This window comes from Vigna umbellata, chromosome 4 (genome assembly GCF_029865625.1).
Source record: "Vigna umbellata cultivar VRB3 chromosome 4, Vumbellata_1.0, whole genome shotgun sequence".
Classification (NCBI taxonomy): domain Eukaryota; kingdom Viridiplantae; phylum Streptophyta; class Magnoliopsida; order Fabales; family Fabaceae; genus Vigna; species Vigna umbellata.
In genome coordinates, this window is record NC_142168.1 from 19,995,654 (window position 1) to 20,016,239 (window position 20,586).

A 20,586-nucleotide genomic window follows, 5' to 3' on the forward strand; every position below is an offset into this window, starting at 1 on the left:
TAAAATATTTATTTTTCTTCCTCAATTATTTTATATATATATATATATATATATATATATAGATGGCTTTAGTTGATAAACTTTGTCATTCGGTTCATACTATTATTAGACTTGCTAAGTTGTCTGTTATATAGTGAATGGTGGTATGATAAGTTATTTTTATTCTCAAAGGGGTGTCGCAAAGATTTTTCTCTCTCCTTTCTTGTTTTTGTCTTTATGGTGTAGTGCTTAGCAGAGACATCCTTAATTATATGTGAAATGGTATCATTAGATTAAGTTGTGTAATCCTAAGGAGAAAGGGGCTCGATGTTATTAGTTTCATTGATTAAAATAAACTTGTGATGTTGAGATTGGATGGGGAGTTTCAATTCATCCCTTGAGTGTAGGAGGCTGAGTCTTAGCAGAAGGAACAGAAGAAACAGAAGGAGGAGAAAAAATTGTTTTACATTTTAAACTCAATACTGCATATCCTACATCCAACAACTCATGAAGCTTTCATCCCAGATTGAAATTTGAAGCTAATCCTCCAAAACTGCAAATATTTTAGTTGCAATGGATCAAAATTAGAGACTGAATTATTGTAATAAACTAAATAAAACTGAAAAAATAGGTAATCATTACACTTAAAGAAAGTGCATAACTGTGAGTAAGAGGTTTAAACATAAGATAAGTCATCAAGAAAGGAGAAAATTTCTCTACATTGAACATGCCATTTGTACATTCTTTACAGAAAGACAAGAATAATCAGCTTTTTGGAAAAGAAACTTTGAAGTAAAGCCAAGGAAGAGAAGCATTGGATTTACTCCTCAATGTTTAAATTGATAAAAGCCAAGATGTTCAATGTTTAAATTGGATTTACTGCAAGTAAATTCTAAAAAGTCGGTTCATGCCAAGATGTTCATTTTTGTATTGAAAAAGACATTCTCCTTTTCCATGGCAAAAGAAGATATTGATCTATTTAACTAATAAAGCAGAGAAATAAACATTGCAAGTTAAAACAGAGAAGTTATTGGAATAGGATACCTGTTATCCTTTGAACCACTTGTTGCACTTGGCTACGTTCAATTCAACCCCTACAAGTATATAGTCTGTCAGTCTGTTTAAGACTCTTATATAAACAATTCTCCATGGTTGCCAAAGTAGTACTGTCCCTAATAAGCTCCAAAAGCCTATGAAGAATCCTAGTCCCAAACTCATGTATAATGCTCCATAGAAAATTGAATTTTCATCGTCTTCATTATCAACTTCTGCTCCTTGAGGCAGTGCTGTTGTATTATCTCCAGGGCAACTTTTGTTTAGTTGCTCACCACAAAGACCAAGATTTCCTCCAAAACTAGAGGCATCAAATGTTTGCAACTGTCTTCCCCAAGGAATTCTTCCATTCAGATCATTGTTTGATAAATTCAACACAGCAAGACGATCAATTTTGTCCAGAGAAGAAGGAACTTTTCCATGCAAATGATTCCTTGATAAGTCAAGAAATTCTAGTGAATTTAGATTCCCAATATCAAAAGGAATTTCTCCATCTAGGTTATTTCTTGATATGTTCAAAGAAACCAATCCAAGTAACTCTGTAACCTCTTTTGGTATTTCACCTGATAAATCATTACTCGAGAGATCAATGCTCTTCAAAAGATACTCGGGATTTAGAAACAAGCGTTCATTACCTTTCCACATCAATAACACATTAGAGTCATGAGTACCTTCTACAATTTCAGCTCTGTTTACTACTGTTCTGTCCATCATTGCAGTAAAATTACTCAAGCATGTTGGAATTTCTTTTGACAAGTAGTTCCTTGAAAGATCTAAAACAAGAATTTTCCTCAACTTACAGAGATGAACAGGAACACTTCCAAAGAAGCGATTTGATCGCAAACTTAGGATTTTCAAGTGTTGTAAACTGTCTCCAATCCATGAAGGTATTAGACCAGGAAACAAGTTTTCGCTCAAGTCTAATGTCTCTAAATGACTGTAATTTTTCAATGTGAGTGGTAGCTCTCCAGTTAAACTGTTGTTTCGTAAGAGCAAACCTCCCAAATTAACAAGATCACCCATGGACTTTGGAATCTTCCCAAACAAATTATTATTGGTTAGATCAAGAAATTCCAGAGAACTTAGACGTTCCCAGCAGTCCGGCAATTGTCCCGTTATTTGATTCTTTGACAAATCCAGTACGTTGATGTTTGCAGTTGCTCCTTTTCCACATACAAATGCATCCAAATCTGAAATCATATTTTGGGAAAGATCCAAGGAGCCAACTTGTGACAAAAAAGTAGGAACTCCACCTTCAAGTTGATTTGAATTTAGAATTACTGTATTTCTGTCTGCCTTGGTAAGCTTGATTGGTAAATTTGGGATTATACCTTTGAGACTGTTGTAAGACATGTTCAAAGTACTTATAGATTGTAACTTGTTCCAAAACCAAACTGGTACATAGTCATCAATCTCAGCATCAGAAATATCTAGAAAGCTTAAGGAAGTTTGATTCAGGAGCCAATTTGGAAAACTAGGACCCAACTTGCAAGAAGCAAGTTCCAAATTAAATAATTGGAAAGGTGGAATCCAGGTTGTAGAGAACTTTAGCGACAATGAGTTGTGTGATAACTCTAAATCCATCAATTTGGACAAATTTGTAAAATAAAATTCATATATATCACTCTCGAAGTTATTCTCCCGCAGGTGAAGAATCTCCAACTCATACAGCAGCCCAATGCTTTCTGGTATTTCTCCAGTTAACCTATTACTGGAGACATCTAATAGCCTCAAATATGACAACATTGAAGAGTTTCTAATGAGGCCAGAAATTTTCCCACTCAAGTTGTTACTTCTAAGGTGTAACTCTTGTAGTGTGTATATATTTCCTAGGGATGCTGGGATCTGACCATGCAGTTTGTTGTAGGAAAGGGAAACAACTTCAAGAGAGCTCATTGCTTTCCCAAATCCATCTGGAATGGGACCTTCTAACAAATTACCGTTAAGGGAAAGTGCATGAAGATTGGTGGTGAAGTTGGAAATCAAGTGAAATATGGTAGTAGATTTCAATGCATTAAAGGAGAGATCAAGGGTGACAAGAGAAGTTGAAGACTTGCCTATGGAAGCAGATGGAACAAGAAAATTTTCATCAGCAAGATTGCATTGTACCAGATAAAGTTCTTGTAGTGTGGAGCTGAAGTTGAAATTTCCTAGAATCGTTGATGATATGAGGTTATTGACAGAGAGATCAAGGACCAAAAGAGAAGGAAAGTTCAGATAATAAGGAAAGGAGAAAACATTATTCTCACGAAAATAAAGCTCTTGAAGATTATGGCTATGGTTGACCAACAATTGAAGTGTTGATGACGTCAACATATTACCAGAGAGATCAAGGATGGAAAGAGAAGTGGAAAGGTTGGTATGAGAAGGAAAAAAAGATGAAACATTGTTATCTAAAAGATTACATCGGACTAGACTCAACTCTCTCAAGTTTGTAATAAGCTCACTGATCATTTGTAGCCAGTGACGAGAGTAAGCAAGATTAGTCAATGAATCCAAACCAAGAGTTGTTAATGAAGAGAGAGAAGACAGCCATTTTGCACCATTAACTGTTAGATCAAAATTGCCACCGAGTCTAAGAGAATGCAAGAGAGGAAGATTTCCAACCTTGAAAGGGATTGCTCCAGACAGTAATGTAAACCCAAAATTAAGATACTTCAACTGTGAGAGTTTTCCTAGCTGATAAGGAATTTCTCCTTGAAGATAATAATTGTCACTTAGATCTAAATATTGTAAACTTGCAAGTTTCCCTAGTTGAGAAGGGATTGCTCCAGCGAGAGAATTTCCTTTCAGATCAAGATACTGCAACTTTGACAGATTTCCCAGTTCATAAGGAATCCTCCCATAAAAATAAACATTTGATAGATTGAGATATCTTAATTTTTTGAAGGAGCCCATGTGCTGAGGAAGATGCGTTCTACTATAATCAAAATTATTGCTAAGATCCAAATATTCCATGTTTGTTAAGTCAATCAATGAAGTAAGACTGATTGAACCTGTCAAAAAATGAATTTTGGAACCACGAAGATCGAGAATTCGTACGTCACCTGTTTCATTGTGGCATTGAATGCCGCTCCATTTGCAGCAGTCTCTGTTACTGTCATCATCCCTCCATGTGGACAGCATGCCAGAACGATCTGTGAGACCTTGTTTGAAGTTGAGAAGTGACTCTCTCTCCCTCTCTATGCACTTCACATGTGATGACGACATGAATGCATGAATGCGCACTTGAGTATGTAAAACGAGCATTGATAATGCAAACAATACTTTTAGTAAGAAAGACGCCATTACAGTTTTCCAGATATGAACTTTCTTCTACGCTGTGAACTTTGATAAGTGAAAGAACAAAAGCACTATAAATGATGATTTGTAATGTGATGACTATCCAGCAATTTAACAGTCTGTACACAATTGTTCGTAAGACTTCATTTCCGTCTTTGTTGACTACTCCAAGTCAAATAAGGAAGAATGTTTCGAAACGTAAAACTAGCTAAATGGAAATAAAATGAAAGGAAACTATAACTTTTATATATATAAACTTGATATGTTTGATTAATTCTGATACATGTGATATTTATACTGATATTAATCCTACATTAATATATTATTGATTTGACATGATAATTTTTATTAATGATTTAAACACAATTACAAAAAATATTAAATTATTAAAAATTGACAAATTAAAATAAACATAAAAAAATCAAAATAAAATAGACAAAAATAAAAACTAAAATTATATATATATATATATATATATATATATATATATTATATTTAGAAAGTCTAGGTGAGTTATAATATCAAGATTCAACATAAACAGGTCCAGTTTCAAGGCTAAAATAATTTATAGAAGTATTTAGATATTGATGGATATATATTTGATCTGAATTATTTGATATTCACGAATACTCCGTTTTATTAAAATATTTTAAATGTTTTAAGTGACCATTTTAATGCATTGAAAAAGCAAAGCATAAACAAAAAAGCACCTAAACTCCTTTTAAATTATTATGATTAGAGACGAGAACTAACAGATTGTATGCTAGAACTAGTATTCCACGGCAGATATTTTTTGTAAAGGTTTAATACCTTTTTTGTCCCTCGAAAGGGGCCAATGTTCAATTCGGTCCTATCTTTTTTTAGAAGTTCAATGTGGTCCCAATTTTTGTAAAAAGTGTGCAATTAAGTCCTTTTTGGAAACGGCGTTGAGTTTTTAACGGAGCAGCTGACAGGGTGGACTGAAGTTAGCTACGTGGCTGTGTGTGGGTAATACGTGGCTGTGAGAGGGTGATACGTGGCTGTGAGAGGGTAAATGTGATAATATTACTAAGGTTAAGAAATCAGAAGTTAGGGTTTGAGGAGTTGCAGAGAAATTGGTGTTTGAGATACGAATGGCTTCTTCTGAAGGGTGTTCGTCGTGTTCGAGAAGTTGGGGCAAAGGATCTTCTCGGTGGTCCCATGGTTGTGGTGTGAGAGGAGGTGGGATAATCCCTACTTGTTACTGTGGTGAGGTGTTTGCAGTGTCTAATAATTCATCTTCTACCTTGTCTTGTTCAACTTCGAAATTCAATGGTTGTGCATCGAGCTTCTTGAACAAAACGCCAGCGAATAATACACAGACGAAAAGTCTGGTGTTTCTATCGCCGTCGTCTTTGCCGTTTTCTACCCCCAAAAGTGCATCTGCGTCTGCATCTGCATCTCCGGCTGATAATAGCGACACCACCAATTAAATAATTGGTGATTTTTCTATGACCAACTACTGTATTTTATTCTTGGATTATTGATGTAATTAATTAAGATATGCTAAGTAAAATTCAGCACAAAACACGTAAATAAATTATGAACATATTTACTCCTTTTTTGTTTTATATTTTTTGGATGAAATATACTTTATGAAACTAAACCAGAAGCTACTGCATTTGATATTGACTTGTATGAATAAGTCAGTAACTGTGGGTTCCCGATTGGATGCATGCTTTTGCTTTTCAATTGGGGAAAATTAACGTTCTATTTGGAATTTATTATTTAAGTTGTTTTGATTCATGTTTTGATGGGGATGCATAAGTTTAGAAGTTATTGTAGTGTAACTTCTTTATCAAACATAAACCCTAACCTGATTTGTGGTTTCCAATTTCAGTTTCAGATTTGCAGTATCCAATTCGCGCTTCAGATTTCAACACACTTCCTCCACGATGATAAATCCCAAATTACCAATTTCTCTGTAACTCCTCAAACCCTAACTTCTGATTTCTTAACCTCAGTAATATTATCACATTTACCCTCTCACAACCACGTATCACCCTCTCACAGCCACGTATTACCCACACACAGCCACGTAGCTAATTTCAGTCCACCCTGTCAGCTGCTCCGTTAAAAACTCAACGCCGTTTCCAAAAAGGACTTGATTGCACACTTTTTACAAAAGTTGGGACCACATTGAACTTCTAAAAAAAGGTAGGACCGATTTGAACATTGACCCCCTTTCGAGGGACCAAAAGAGGTATTAAACCTTTTGTAAATGTTATTTTTACGTTTTCCAAATTTTATTTTTGTACGCAATGGTTATTTTTATTTCTTTACAGTCACAAACTTAATTAGTTTGTGGCGTTTTCCTTTGCAAAACCCTATTTGAAAGTTTGGATAAAGAGAATACTTACACAATCAGAAATAAAGAGCTTCGTGGACAACTTCGTATACTAATGGGATATTAATCAAGGCTGACAATAGAAGTTTTATTCACTTGTAAATCTGGTTATTTCTACGCTTAATTACTAATTTAATTTTTATTTTGGTTGAAAATTTTCAACTCGATGTTCTTAATTTTTTGTTTGAATTGGGTTTCAATTTTTAAAAAAGTATTGTATCTCAATTTTTGAAAGAGTGTTTTATTTAAGGGTGATTTTCCCCAACCTTCTTCACCACCATCTTGTCACGATAAATGAAAGTTAGTCCGTTTACAATCATCAGACTCCTACCCACCCTTCTGACACTGCAAAGAGCTATTAGAAAGAATGGTAAGATATCATTTTTCTTATAATGTTAATATTGTCATTATACATATTAGATGTTATTTTAAATAATAATGTTTTTTTCTTATGTTACAGGTTATCCTTGGTTGAGTAGAAGCCAATTCACTCCAAAAAGTCGTTAGGATATCCTTGCTACAACAATTGGACGACCAGAGCATCCTGGAAGAGTGCATATTGTTGGAATCGGCGTTGGCATTCGACATTATTTTGGGGGCTCCTCGAATGCGAGGACTTTACCACTCCCACATTGTTTGATGAAGAAAGGCTGACGTAGGTCACTAAGAAGGTTAGGGAGTATATATATGATGAAGTCACTTCTAAGTGACTGAAAGGGTATACGTCAGTTCCAACAACAATTTGATAGTTATAGCATCCGTCTGCAAGCATCTCCTCATATTGTGCTTCCCACAAGTAAAATTAATAATAATTTTATGCAAACTTATGAAATTCATTATGTTTTCTTTATATAAGCTAACATTGGGTGTAACATGTAGAAACGGTAAAGGTAGTTGTTCAACTTCAGTCGTCCCAAGGGACGCATGGACTACACTCGTCCATTCAGCTATATGTTTTGGAAGGTACCGAGAAGACACTAGTGGCTCGTGGAAAAGTGTTTGAGGCAGTCATTATTATACATGGTATGGAGATATCGGATGATGAGTCAAGGTCACGGTAGTTTCTTGTGCCTATAAAGGAGATATTTACTATGGCACAGGGATTTCAATTTTTTGTCGCTTGACTTAGACTATTGGTGGGTTCTATTTCTGACCCCCCCCCCCCCCCCCCCCTCCCCAAGTATGGACTCCCATTAAACACTTCTCAATTTTGAGCTTTACATGTTATTGATGTTTAGACTTAAATATTTTTCCATGTTACAAGAGACGCTTGAAAAGGAAATTCCTACACACAAGAAGGTTTATTTATCTGAGGACGACCCTTTTGGTGCATTACACCAGCTTATTAACATCATTGCAGATGAGTCAATGACGGCTACGAGGGATCTACTGTATTTGATAGAGACTCTGACATCCCACTGTATTTGCATTGAGGAAATACAAATTGAACATTACCCTTATTTAGTTGTGGATGATGTAAGTTTAGGAACCATTCTTTATATAAAATTGATTTATGTAGGTACTTATATGAAATAATATTTTTGTTTTTAGGAATATGTTTGGTGTCAGTAACAATTTGGGGTTCAATGATGTTTGTGGGTTCATTGACCCCCAACTCACTCATGAAGGCAATAAATTTGGTGACATCCAACAATACGTCACCAACTGCTTTGGACGGGGCAAGAAGATATATTTTGTCCTTTATTTTGTTGGGTAAGTGTAGTTTGTTAACTTGAAAGTTTCATTTGTGATTTTAAGACTTAACAATTTAGTTATTATCTATTTCCAGTGACATTGGCAGCTACTTGCGGTTTCTCTACCGGATAACGTTGTTGCGTGGTTTTGCTCATTACATAAGTCTCCTTTCAAAATCTCAATTAAGTAGTAGATTAGTAAGAACCTTAATGTTATGAACTTTATTTGTTATATAAGTGTTTCTTTTTTTCATAATTCATTTGCAGTGCATATGATGTTAGGGAAATCAAGTGCTAATGTTAAACAGCTTGGACAGTTGGCCCTCAAGGTTCGATATTTTGGTCCATACTTTCTTATAATTTTTTATTCCAACTATGTTTACTAATTAATTATTATTGTCATGATATATTGTAGTTTAATAGACAAACTGACTCATATGAGCGCGATTATTATGTAATGAATTGGATGACGACAACTATTTGTTCCTATATTACAAGTGGCTGAGAAACGATAATATTTTCATTTAGTAAAAAAAACTTGTCCATCGTTTGAAAATCATATATATTAATTGAATTCACTGTGTTATATGAAAAGATTCAAGACTCTTGTTCCACTTTCCAACATGTCCATTAATTTCATAAGGAAGACCCTTGCAAAATATATCATATATTTGTACAATAGTATGTAGTTGTTAGGTTATAATATTATATATATTAGAATATGGGAAAATTGACTTTCTATATATATGGTTATAACTCTTTACTTTATTGAAAAATATATTTTAGTATGTATTTGTGATGTACGTATTTTATATATTATGCAGGTGTTTATGTGATTTTTGTGATGTAGGATGTCACAGAAACAAAACCACATCTAAAAAAGAGAATAGATCTTAGACAACGATTATAGTAAAAATCGATGCAGAAAATGGTATATGGCATCGATTTTAGCTTAAACCAAGGTCATAAACCTTTACATTAAACAAATATTTTAAATAAAATTGGACATATGGCAGCGCATCTAGGAACCAAAGTAGAATAGGGTCTATGGTAGTAGTTGTTGTTGAAATCGCTAGCATAAACCCAAAATTATTTCATTCTTTTTAAGTTTTTTCTCTTTACTGCTTCGATTTTCTTATAACCGAAGCAAAATCTTCAACTTTTGGCTTTGATTTTGAACCAAGGCTAAAAGCCTTCTTTTTTTACTTCGCCTTAATATGCTTCGGTTTTAAAATCGCTGCCATAAGTCCAAAATAATCATTGTCGTATCATTTCGCTACACTAGTGCTCGTGTTTGCTTACCTTATCGGGATGGGAACGTGGCTCACTGTTTGCTACCGAGCTATCTTGCCGACCTTGGGATACAATACATATGTCTTAAACAAATTCGAGACATGACTCACTGTTTGTCACATTAGGAAAAAATCAATGGCAATGACCAATGAGGATTAAATACGTGACCTTCTAAAAGAAGAGAAACGAAAATTAATCAAATTTTGAAAAAGAGATGAAAACTAAAAAGAGGTGATAATTTAAGGACCAACAGCATATTTAAGCCAAATTAAAATCATTCCAAATTTCAAAAATTATGAAAGCATATCTAAATTTATTTTGCAAGTTTGGCCGAAGTAAATATAATTTATGACATCAATAAAAAATTTTATTTTCAAATAAACTTAGTCATAGTTATGAATTTTATATCCAAAATTCATCAATTTATTTATTATTACATGAATAATTATTAAACTAAAAATAACACTGAAAATATGCAAAACATATCTATTTAGAAAAAATCTAAACAAACACATGTAAAACAGTAAATTAGTTATATTAGTTTTTAATAATAAAAGTTAAATTTTCTGAGTATAACAATTTTCTTAAGAAAAACACTGGAAAACATATAAGAGACTTTAAACTATATGTATACAAAATATGAAGACCTAGAAAATGACATTTTAGAACGAATGGTGGTGTAAAAATAGGAAAACTCGATTATTTTAATATTAAATGATTTTATTGTAAATAGTTTTGTTATAAACGAGTTTCATTATTTTAAAACACACCATCTCTCTAGAAATCCCTTTTCTAGAGTCTTCTATCTTCTCTCCAGGGTTCTTGTACCCTATTCATCTGTTTGAAGATTAGAGATTGCTTATGTAATCTTTGCAGTGAGATCTTCAAGTCTATCTAATCAGTATCTTAAATAGAGTAAGTTAATTTTCTACTCTTTCTCTACTTTCACATTCTTTAGTGCATGTGAGGTTTCTCTCTATTGAATGTATAATATGAGCCTTCCCTTCAGTGCTCTACTGCTCAATGGTTTTAATGGTATACCTTGATCATGTTTTCGTTGTTTGTAGGTGTTTTTTGGTCTCTTTGAGCTGAGAGAGTATAGTAGAGTTCTCTAGAGCTGGATTGAGCTCCTAAAAGATTAGGGAAGCTAATGTTTCTTACTAATTGTTAATTTCTATGTATGATTTATGATTATTTGGATGATAATATGATTTAATTGAAATTGTGATATATGTTATAGTATTTATAGTGTTTGCATGATGTTAGTTGATGGTATGTTGATGTAATGTTTGACCTAATGTGATTTTGATGATTATTGAATGTATGAATTGTATGTGATTAATAGGAAAATTTCTGAGATAGGGTTTTGATTTAGAAACCTGATATTTTAGGTCTGAATATATGTTATTTGAGACTTGTTAGAAGTATGAATTAGTTGAAATCTGATCTAGCACTAATGGACAATCCTTGTTAGTGTTTTGGATAGTTTTAAGTGCAAAATTTGAGGTTTGGAGTATTGAGATTTTGAATTAGTAGGTTTGTGCTAAAGGTGATGGTTTTTAATCTGTGTTTGAATATATTAGGACTTTTTCAAGTTGTTACGTTGTAGAAACTAGGTGTAGAAGGTCTAAATCCGAGTTTAGGCACTTTTCGTGTTGTCAAATGGTTGAGTGCACATAGTTTTGAGTCTAATAATTAAAGGAGTACTTTGCTTTAATTCTATGTGTGATTTTCCATCAATTATAGGGTGTAAGGAATCCATTTGATCATTAGAACAAAGCTCAAGTACATCAAAGGCTAGTTTCGAAGTTTATTGTTTGTTGTCACAGGGTTTGAGCACCCCCCTAATCCCCTTTTTTGCACTAGCTTTAAGCTTGAGCGCCCCTGGGCTCCCTTTTTCATTAAGAACTCGCTCGAGGACCCCTGAGCGCCCTCTAGACACCCCATTCCAGTGAGTTTGGAGCCTAGGCGCCCCTTTTTGGGGGTTTGAACGTCCCCTAGCCAATTTTTGCGTTTTAAGTCTTGGTGTGTCATGTGCTTTCTGATGCACTGTTTTTGTTTTCTTGATGAATGTGAAATGGTTTTATATGAGTTTTTATATGTTTAATGATATATATATATATATATATATATATATATATATATATATATATATATGATTATGTAGGATATTTAATGATGATGAATAAGTGATTGATAATCTATTTGATGAGAGTGAATCTCAATTTTTCTCAAGAAGACATCTTGGTTAAACAAGCCCACTTTGGGGTCTTGTAGACTTTAATATAGAGACTGAATATTGCAGATTCTCATTCATACTACCAAACAAATTAAGCAATCAACCTAAAATTTGCTAAAATCAAAACATCTAAACACTATAGCTAAGTATGATTATTATCTACTTAATAGGAACCTAACTCTAACACATAAAAGGAAAGAGACAACTTTAACACAATATCAAATTCAGAATCACCATGTTAAAAACAATGTTTAGAAACTTAAATGTAATAAAATGCTAAAAACTTAAAATCAATGTTTAGAAATCATAACAAGAAACAAAGATATGAACTCGTAATGTAAAATAAGCAAAATGAAAGTGCTAGAATAGTAAACGCAAATGCAGGAAATGTAAATGGAACTAATGAAAAAATAAGGTTGTAAACTAAATCAAAATTGGAATTCTCATTGCAAGAACATGAAAATGGAAATACAAGATACCAGAGTTTCTCAGAATCCCACTACCTGTCACCCAATGGAAATGATCCAAGAACTCCAATGAAGCAAAGATTATATCTACTTCTACGAAAGCTTAAAGTCTAAACGAAAGCATGAAACTGAGAAATAGAAAACCTAGTCTATGTAGCGTCTGTCACCCACTACCCGTATTTACACTTTACAAGACTTCCCCTTATATAGGGAAAGTCAGAAACCGAAAAAGAAAGAAAGGGGAAAAGAGGGAGGAATCACAAACTAACTTTGGAAGCTTCTCGAGTTCCTCTTCTCTAACTAACTCTAAATTGCTTTGCTTCCAACTCAGCACGCTTCATCGGACCGATCATTATCCTAGCCGATTAGTTCTTGGGTCTGCTTCCTTTGGGCCTTGGAGCTTCCGGTTTGACCCATGGAGCTTGCGTCAAAGCTTCTCTTCTTTTGCTCTTGATGAACCCTAAGTCGAGGGTTGAGAGAATTTGGGGAAAGAAGCCCTCTCTATTGCATGAATGAAGCATGAAGTAGCAAACCCCTATCTGCTTTGCCTCAATGCAGTATGAAACTACGTTTCATTAAACCACCAAAAGGGCTTCAGTCCATGCCTAAACATTGCCCCAATATCAGGGGTGTTGCTCCCTCCACCACCACCCTATACTTCCTCCATCTCCCCACATTATTTTAAATACAATTATATCCTTAAGTTAAAAAGATTTTTACTTTTACCCTATTTTAAATAATTTGAAACCCTAATTTTACTTTCCCAGCACCCACCCACGAAACTCTCTTCCCCTTTCCCCATTTTCGTTTCACCTCCCCACCTCCCGCACTTCCATTCCTTTTTCTTCCCAGTTTTTTTTTTGGTTTGAAAGCTTCCATTGCCACCGTGGTGTGAAGGAGTGTCGCCGCCGTGGTGTGGAGGAACATCGAGGAACGTCCAAAGCATCAACCAGCGTGAGGAAGTATACATCAATGGAGGTGACATCCTTCAACGGATGTCCCCTAATAAAACAAACTCTAAAGTAAAAAACGTAACGGGGGGTGACATCTTCAACGGATGTCAACATCCGTTTAAGGTAAAACGGATGTCGACATCCGTTTTTCCTTAAACGGATGTTAACATCCGTTGAAGGATGTTGATATCCGTTGAAGGATGTTGACATCCGTTGAAGGATGTCACCTCCGTTTAAAGGTTTTATTTCAAGGTTTATTCGACTACGAGGAAGCACTCCACGCACTGCACCACTCCACGCACTGCACCACGAGAGGGAGACTGCTTGATAATTCTTTCCACCACCACCAACCTTTGCAACTTTTAGTATCTCACAACGACGAGAGAAAGAGAGGAAGAAATATAATGTTAAAATGAAAGAAAAGTATTTTACTCATGTACGGGACTAGAATAGGTTATTAATGAAATAGGTTGTGAATGGGTAAAATTAAAAAATAATAACCCTAAAAATAAAATTTTACTGAGGGACAAAATAGTAAAGGGGAGGTGGAGGGAGAAAGGTGTGGTGGTGGAGGGAGCAACACCCCAATATCAGTCTTATAGAGTTTCCTTTCCTCTCTACTCAAAACGCGCAGCGTCATTAAGCTTCAGCCCAAAACGTTGCACTTCCAGCTCCATAGTGGACCATCTCAATTCAGCCTAGATATCATTAGCCATTACCAGCCCAAGTCTTATTTTGACCAAATTAAAAGCCTATAAAAGAAAAAAGAAGTTTTTATTTATTTTTCTTAATATTTTTACTAAAAGGGAAAATACTTATTTATGTAACTAAAAAGGAAAAATTAACATTATTTCTATCAAAAACCTATTTTTATCCTATTTATACTATTCTATCTTAATTCTAGAAAATTAAAAGCTAATGAGGGTGCCCACTCATGCTCATCTTGTTAAAGCCTTTATTTAGAATTCGTTAAAGCCTTTAAGAAAAATTCCTTCCTCGAAGATAAGGTGTTTGAAGACTAGGACTTTTGAGTTCAAAGGATGGATTAAAATGTTGGAGTTCATAAGTAATGTTTTCTATATGGGAGTTTTCAAGAACAAAGTCAAGAAAATCAGATATAATAAAAAGAACTGAGTTTAAAGGTCAGAATAAAAGGAGTTTTTTTGTAAGCATTAGTATGGTAAGGTTTGAGAAATCAACTTAGTTTTGGATACCAATAATGTCAGAGGTTAAAAGAAGTGGAGGTGTTGGTGTGCACTGGCATGGCAATGTTTGAGGAGGCAACATGGTTCGATACATCAGCGATTTTGAGATTTGAAGAAGATGAGTAGTGAAAAGTTTAAGGTTAAATCTAAGAAATAAATAAGAATTTTGAAGTGGGCCAAGGGGAAACAATCTTTATAAAAAAAAGAATAAGGTTAAGAAGAGGTTAAGAAGTAGTTGTGTAGGGCCGAGTTTCTAATTTTAAAGAAAATAAAGTCTTTGAGAAAAATGAAGTATTGTAAGGGTCTTAAGTTAAGTATCTAATCATAAAGAGATGGTTATCAACAAGTAGATATTGTAGACTCAAGTTTAGAATGATGTTCTAAGAATAATGGTTCTTATAGAAGAAAGGTTTGACCATGGGCTAAGATAAAAAATTTCAAGTAACAAAGGAAGAAGCACATCAAAGTGTTAATTTTGTAAGTAAAGGTAAGTCTAGAGAATTAAGAGCATTGTGAATGAGAAAAGGAGAAGAAAGGTCTTGAAATAGATAAAAAGGGGGTGTCTACAATATAAGTTACTGAAGTGGTTATCTAGAATGGTCAAGGAGTTTAGGTTGGTAGAGATGTTCAGAGATATGAAGTTGCAGGTTGTCTTAGAGTAAATTTTCATCGGGTGTAGTTATGTGGTGGTGTTGAGTGATCAGTTGAGTTTAATCAAAAGAGAAGTAGTTGTTGGATGTTGTGTTACAGAATACAGTGAGTTTGTGGGTTCGGATCAGGTTAGAGAAATAGTGTTGCGGGTTAATGGTACTCTATGGTTCAAAGGTTCATATGAAGGGTTTGTGTTCTTGAGGTTAAGAGTTGAAAAGGTAAATTCTTGAAGAAAGTTTGAGGGTAAGTTGATAAGGTTTGTTGTGGTAGTGGTTCCATGAAGATTTCTAAGTTATGTGGCATTTGACGAGGTGATCAAAGTGCTTAAATTGGAGGTTTATGTGGAGTAAATTCTTAGCAGGTTGAAGCTTAACCTTATGAGATAATAGGTCGTCTATATGTCTTGTTCTAATGGATTTTGATCTTTCAAAAGTATTTCTACTTTTAAGGGAAAGAAAACAATGGTGGTACATTAAGTGGGGATTAAACAAAAGATGAGAATTGGTGTTATGGGAATCTAGGATGTCTGATAAACACTAGTGAAGAAGAGACGATGTTGTTCTTTCATAAGTTTGGGGTGTGATCACAAGGGAGGTTTGGTTGTTTTCAAATCGTTCTCTAGTGGTTTATGGTCTTCTAGAGAAGTTTCATGTTTCAAGAAGGAAGGTCAGTGGTTATACATCAATTGTGGATCAAGTTAGAAAGTGAAGAAAAAGGGTTGTGAGAACCAAAAGAGTTTAACATGGATATGTGAAGAAGAGAAGATCAGGTTTTGTGTGGTGTAAGGATTTTTGGTGCTGTTGAAACTGAGATAGTGGTAACAATTTCATTTTTTTTTATAATTCCTGTGGAAGGTGTGGAGTACAAGAGGCGGGTGATGGGTTGGTTGAAGAAGTAGCGGTTTGAACTCAGTGTAATCGTAAGAAAAACTACAAGTTTGATATTTCTCAAAAGAAAAGTATAGGACAGATTGAAACCGTTTAGTATAAGTCTGGGCTACTAGGAGTGGCTTTTAGCATGTCCATTTTCTAGGAATAGAAACAGTTTTAAGAAAACAGAATGACAAGGTTATCATAGAAGAGAATAATTCTCAGAGTTTTTGTAAGATCATAGAAGTTTTTAAGAAGGTTTTTCAAAGGTGTTAGTTATCAGGTTATAGTTGTTATGAAGAAAATGTCCTTCTCAATAAAAACGATTCATAAAGAAGTATGAGAATCAGAGTAGCGCAACAGATGATAGTGGGCACGTTCTTATCAATAAGTGGCATGTGTGAAGAGCTTTCATAATCATGGATTGGTGGTTTGTGAAGAGTGAACTTCTTTAAGAAGGTAGTGATGTTGTTCTTTGAGGATAGATTGGGAGTGTTCAATGCCTTCAAAAGTTAGAAATGAGATTATTAATGGGAAAATAGGTATGAGATAGAGAGGATAAAGTGAGTCTACAGTTTCAAGCTGTAGTGTCATATTTGAAGTGATAAAGAGTTATAGGACGCTGAATAGGGAAAGTGGGTCAAGGAGACAAAGAAAATTAACTGAGTTTTGGTTTCAAGTGAGGTTAGAATCTTGAGGTGAGGAAGTGTTAACTGTGATTAGAAACAAAATGAAGATTCAAGTTCTTGGTTTGGTATGGATTGAGTAAGAGTTGGTTTAAGACTAGGAAGAGTAGGGTCTGAGGTAAAGTTGTAAAAAGATTTCATTAGTATAGTTGAAAAACTATAACTAGTGACTTTCTCAAAATAGTAGAGAAAAGGCAGTTTGGACAATCTTAATTTGAAATGTATCATAAAATGGCCAGGTATTGATCAAGCTAGAGATTTCAAGTAGTGAAGGATATATATTTATGCGTGTTTACGAGCTAATGGGTCAAGAAATGAAAATGGATCCAATTGGTGGGTTAAAGAAGTGAAGATGGAGAGTTATACCTTAATAATGGGATAACCTAGTTGGAAACTATGTTACTCAATGAAGATAAGTAAAGCAATGTGGAATCATTAGAATGGGTGTGTTTAAAGGGATCAAGAGCATAACAATTGGTAGTTAAGTTTGAAGTCATGAGTAATCAAGTCAATTGTAGGGTGTTTCTTAGAGGAATCAAAAGAAGATCAAGGGAGATCAGTCAAAGGTTGATCTGAAGTCAAGGCTAGTGGAAGTTTTAGAAGAAATTCACAAGAGGCAGTGGAAGCACTAGTGCAGAAAGGGGTTTTAACGTCTCCCAATAGACGTCCGTCCACAAAAGCCCCAACGTATATAATTGACCGGTGGCATATTAGTAAATAAGTGGAACTGTAGACGTCCGTCCTGGGGCTAGCCGGACGTCTATAATGTTATGAACGTCCGTCCTTGGAGACGGACGTTTATAGGCTGAACAAAGTGAACACGTGTCAGCCCTTTGGACGTCCGTCCTTGGTCGCGACGGACGTTTATAATGTTCTGGACGTCCGTCCTGGGGGACGGACGTTTAATAGGCTGAACTAGTAAACACCTATCAGCTCTTTGAACGTCCGTCCTTGCCCGAGACGGACGTTTAAACTTGAGTGAACGTCCGTCCTAGGTGACGGACGTTTATTAGGCTGAACAGTGAAAATCCATGTGCAGGCTTTGAACGTCCGTCCCTGGCCGAGACGGACGTTTATACTTGAGTGAACGTCCGTCCTAAGTGACGGACGTTCATTTGGCTGAAAAGTGAAAATCCATGTGCAGGCTTTGAACGTCCGTCCCTGGCCGAGACGGACGTTTATACTTGAGTGAACGTCCGTCCTAAGTGACGGACGTTCATTTGGCTGAACAGTGAAAACCATTTGCAGGCTTTGAACGTCCGTCCCTGGCCGAGACGGACGTTTATACTCTAGCGAACGTCCGTCCTCGGAGACGGACGTTAAAAGGCTGAACGTTTATACCCATTGCAGCCCTTAGACGTCCGTCTCAGGGGGACGGACGTCTACGAGGCTGAACGTTTCAATTTCCCAAGTAGGGACCTTACACGCACGTTTTGGGAGGGCTCGGACGTCTATAATAAACACAGACGTCCGTGCCCCAATAACGGACGTTTAAGGTACTGACAGGGTGGTTGGATATTTAATTCTCTTCAGGCCCTCAACGTCAGTCCTAAGAGGGCACGGACGTCTATAATATTATAGACGTCCGAGCCCGTATAACGGACGTTTAATGTACTGACAGGGTGGTTGGATATTTAATTCTCTTCAGGTCCAGAGACGTCCCATATGCGGGGCCAGACGTTTATACTATTATAGACGTCCGGGCCCTCGTAGGACGGACGTTGAGGGCCTGCCATGGGGAGTTGAAACGTTCAATTTGTTCAATATAATAGACGTCAGCCCCCCAAAACGGACGTTTATCATATTAGAGACGTCGACGCAACCAAGCACTGACGTTTAAACCCACCCGCGAATATCATTTTTAAATCCTCAAAGACGTCACATTAGTGACGAACCGGACGTTTATACTATTATAGACGTCCGTCCACATCAGTGACCAGTTAACGTTTGGAAACGCACTGTTCATCGTCTTCCTCCGCAAAACGCTGCTGCGCCATTGATTTCCAGGTGAGTTTTCTCGTTTTTGGACCGTTTAAATTCATTTTCAATCCGATTACATTGCTCTGTGATGAAATACCTTTGATTTGAACCGATTAAAAATCGTTTTCGGTCCGTTTTTTTGCAGACTCTTGCGTGTTCTTGGAGGCTTCTTTGACTGTTTTTGGACTGCGTTTTAGGCCGTTCACTCCTCCGTTTTCATCATTTTCATTTCGAATCTACTTTTCAGGTTAGCTTGTTGGTTGAAATTTTTTTGTATGCATATAATTGAGTTTTGTGAATGCACGTTTTTTACTGTAAAATGTGACTGCGTAATTGGCTTTTGAATATATCTGTATTAGTTGTGTATTATATAAGTATCAAATCATTGAGTGACACTTAGTTCCCGTTTGAAATTTAAGACAAACGATTAATCTTTTAATCGTTTGTGTTAAATTTTGAATTGTCCGATTGGACAGTTTGAGAAAATTAATTTCCATAATTTGCAATTCCATGTCATTTGGAGTTTAAGGATAAGATTGATAAAATTTCGGTTCAGTACTTGTGTTGTTCTCCGGATGCATATTTGATTGTGGTCATCGTTGACTACTCTCATTTCGTGTATTTCGGAGACCAATGCGAAATGCTGCCGAAATCTTATCAATTTTATGATGTAGACTTCAATGCACGTGGCTGATATAATTATGAAAATTAGTTTTTTTGAATGGGTAGGGCCTAACCTTGTGAGAGTTAAAACACTTGAACTAATGATTTTACGAACATAGTATGGATCGAAGCTGGATGAAGGAACGTCGCATCAGTGAAGAGTATGAGAAGGGTGTTTCGAAGTTCTTGCAATACATTGAACAAAATGCTAAGTCCGTCAACGGGAAATATTTTTGTCCTTGTGTGCGTTGTCTTAATCAAATACGGCAAGACTTAGGCAATGCGCGTGACCATCTATTCATGTACGGCATAATGAGGACTTATACCGTTTGGACTTGGCATGGAGAACTACTGGAGCAGCAAACCACGTCACGAGGAACGGATTATGTGGAAGAATGGATGAGTGACCATTTAGAGGACATGATACGTGATGTCGGTGAAGAAAATTTTGTAAGGGCTAATTTGTATGATTCTCTTATTAATGATTCAGAGCAACCGTTGTTCCCAGGATGCTCGAACTTTACACGTCTGTCTTCAACTTTAAAATTATTTAGTTTAAAAGCAAGGAATGGATGGACCGATAAAAGTTTCACCGAGTTGTTGGAGTTGTTGAAGGAGATGCTTCCAGAAAATAATACTCTACCTATTCGTAATTACGAGGCCAAAAAAATTTTATGTCCAATGGGTCTTGAATATCGAAAGATACATGCTTGTCCTAATGATTGTGTTTTGTACACAAAGGAGTTTGCTTCGTTAAAGTATTGTCCAACATGTGGTTTATCCCGTTTTAAAAAGAAATCTGACAGAGTCACTGGTGATGAAGGTAATGATGGTGCACCTGCTAAGGTGATGTGGTATTTGCCTATAATACCTAGGTTCAAACGTATGTTCTCTGTTAAAGAAGATGCAAAGAACCTTAAATGGCACTCTGACGAAAGAAAGTGCGATAATCTTCTTCGACACCCTGCTGATTCTCCACAATGGAAAAAGATTGATGACAAATTTCCTGAATTTGGTGCAGATCCAAGAAACTTAAGGCTTGCACTTGCAACTGATGGTATGAATCCTTATGGAAACTTAAGTAGCAAACACAGTTCGTGGCCAGTTATGTTGATGATTTACAATCTTTCTCCTTCGTTGTGCATGAAGAGAAAATATGTGATGTTGTCCATGATGATATCGGGTCCTAGACAACCTGGAAATGACA

At 35.6% G+C, this 20,586-nt stretch overlaps 1 protein-coding gene across 1 annotated transcript; it reads right to left on the bottom strand.

Annotated features, from left to right (window-relative positions):
• Nucleotides 1-303: 303 nt before the first annotated feature.
• On the bottom strand, nt 304-4,373 carry LOC124831779 (receptor-like protein EIX2). Its single transcript, XM_047305858.2, has 2 exons — nt 1,024-4,373; nt 304-532 (listed from the first exon to the last, which is right to left on the bottom strand). The coding sequence occupies exon 1, from the start codon at nt 4,318-4,320 to the stop codon at nt 1,027-1,029; it is 3,294 nt and encodes a 1,097-aa protein (XP_047161814.1). The 5' UTR covers nt 4,321-4,373; the 3' UTR covers nt 304-532; nt 1,024-1,026.
• Between the last annotated feature and the right edge of the window lie 16,213 nt (nt 4,374-20,586).

Bases quoted from the DNA above. Each gene is read 5' to 3' on its own strand.
- LOC124831779 (XM_047305858.2), bottom strand. From the start codon at position 4,320: ATGGCGTCTTTCTTACTAAAAGTATTGTTTGCATTATCAATGCTCGTT.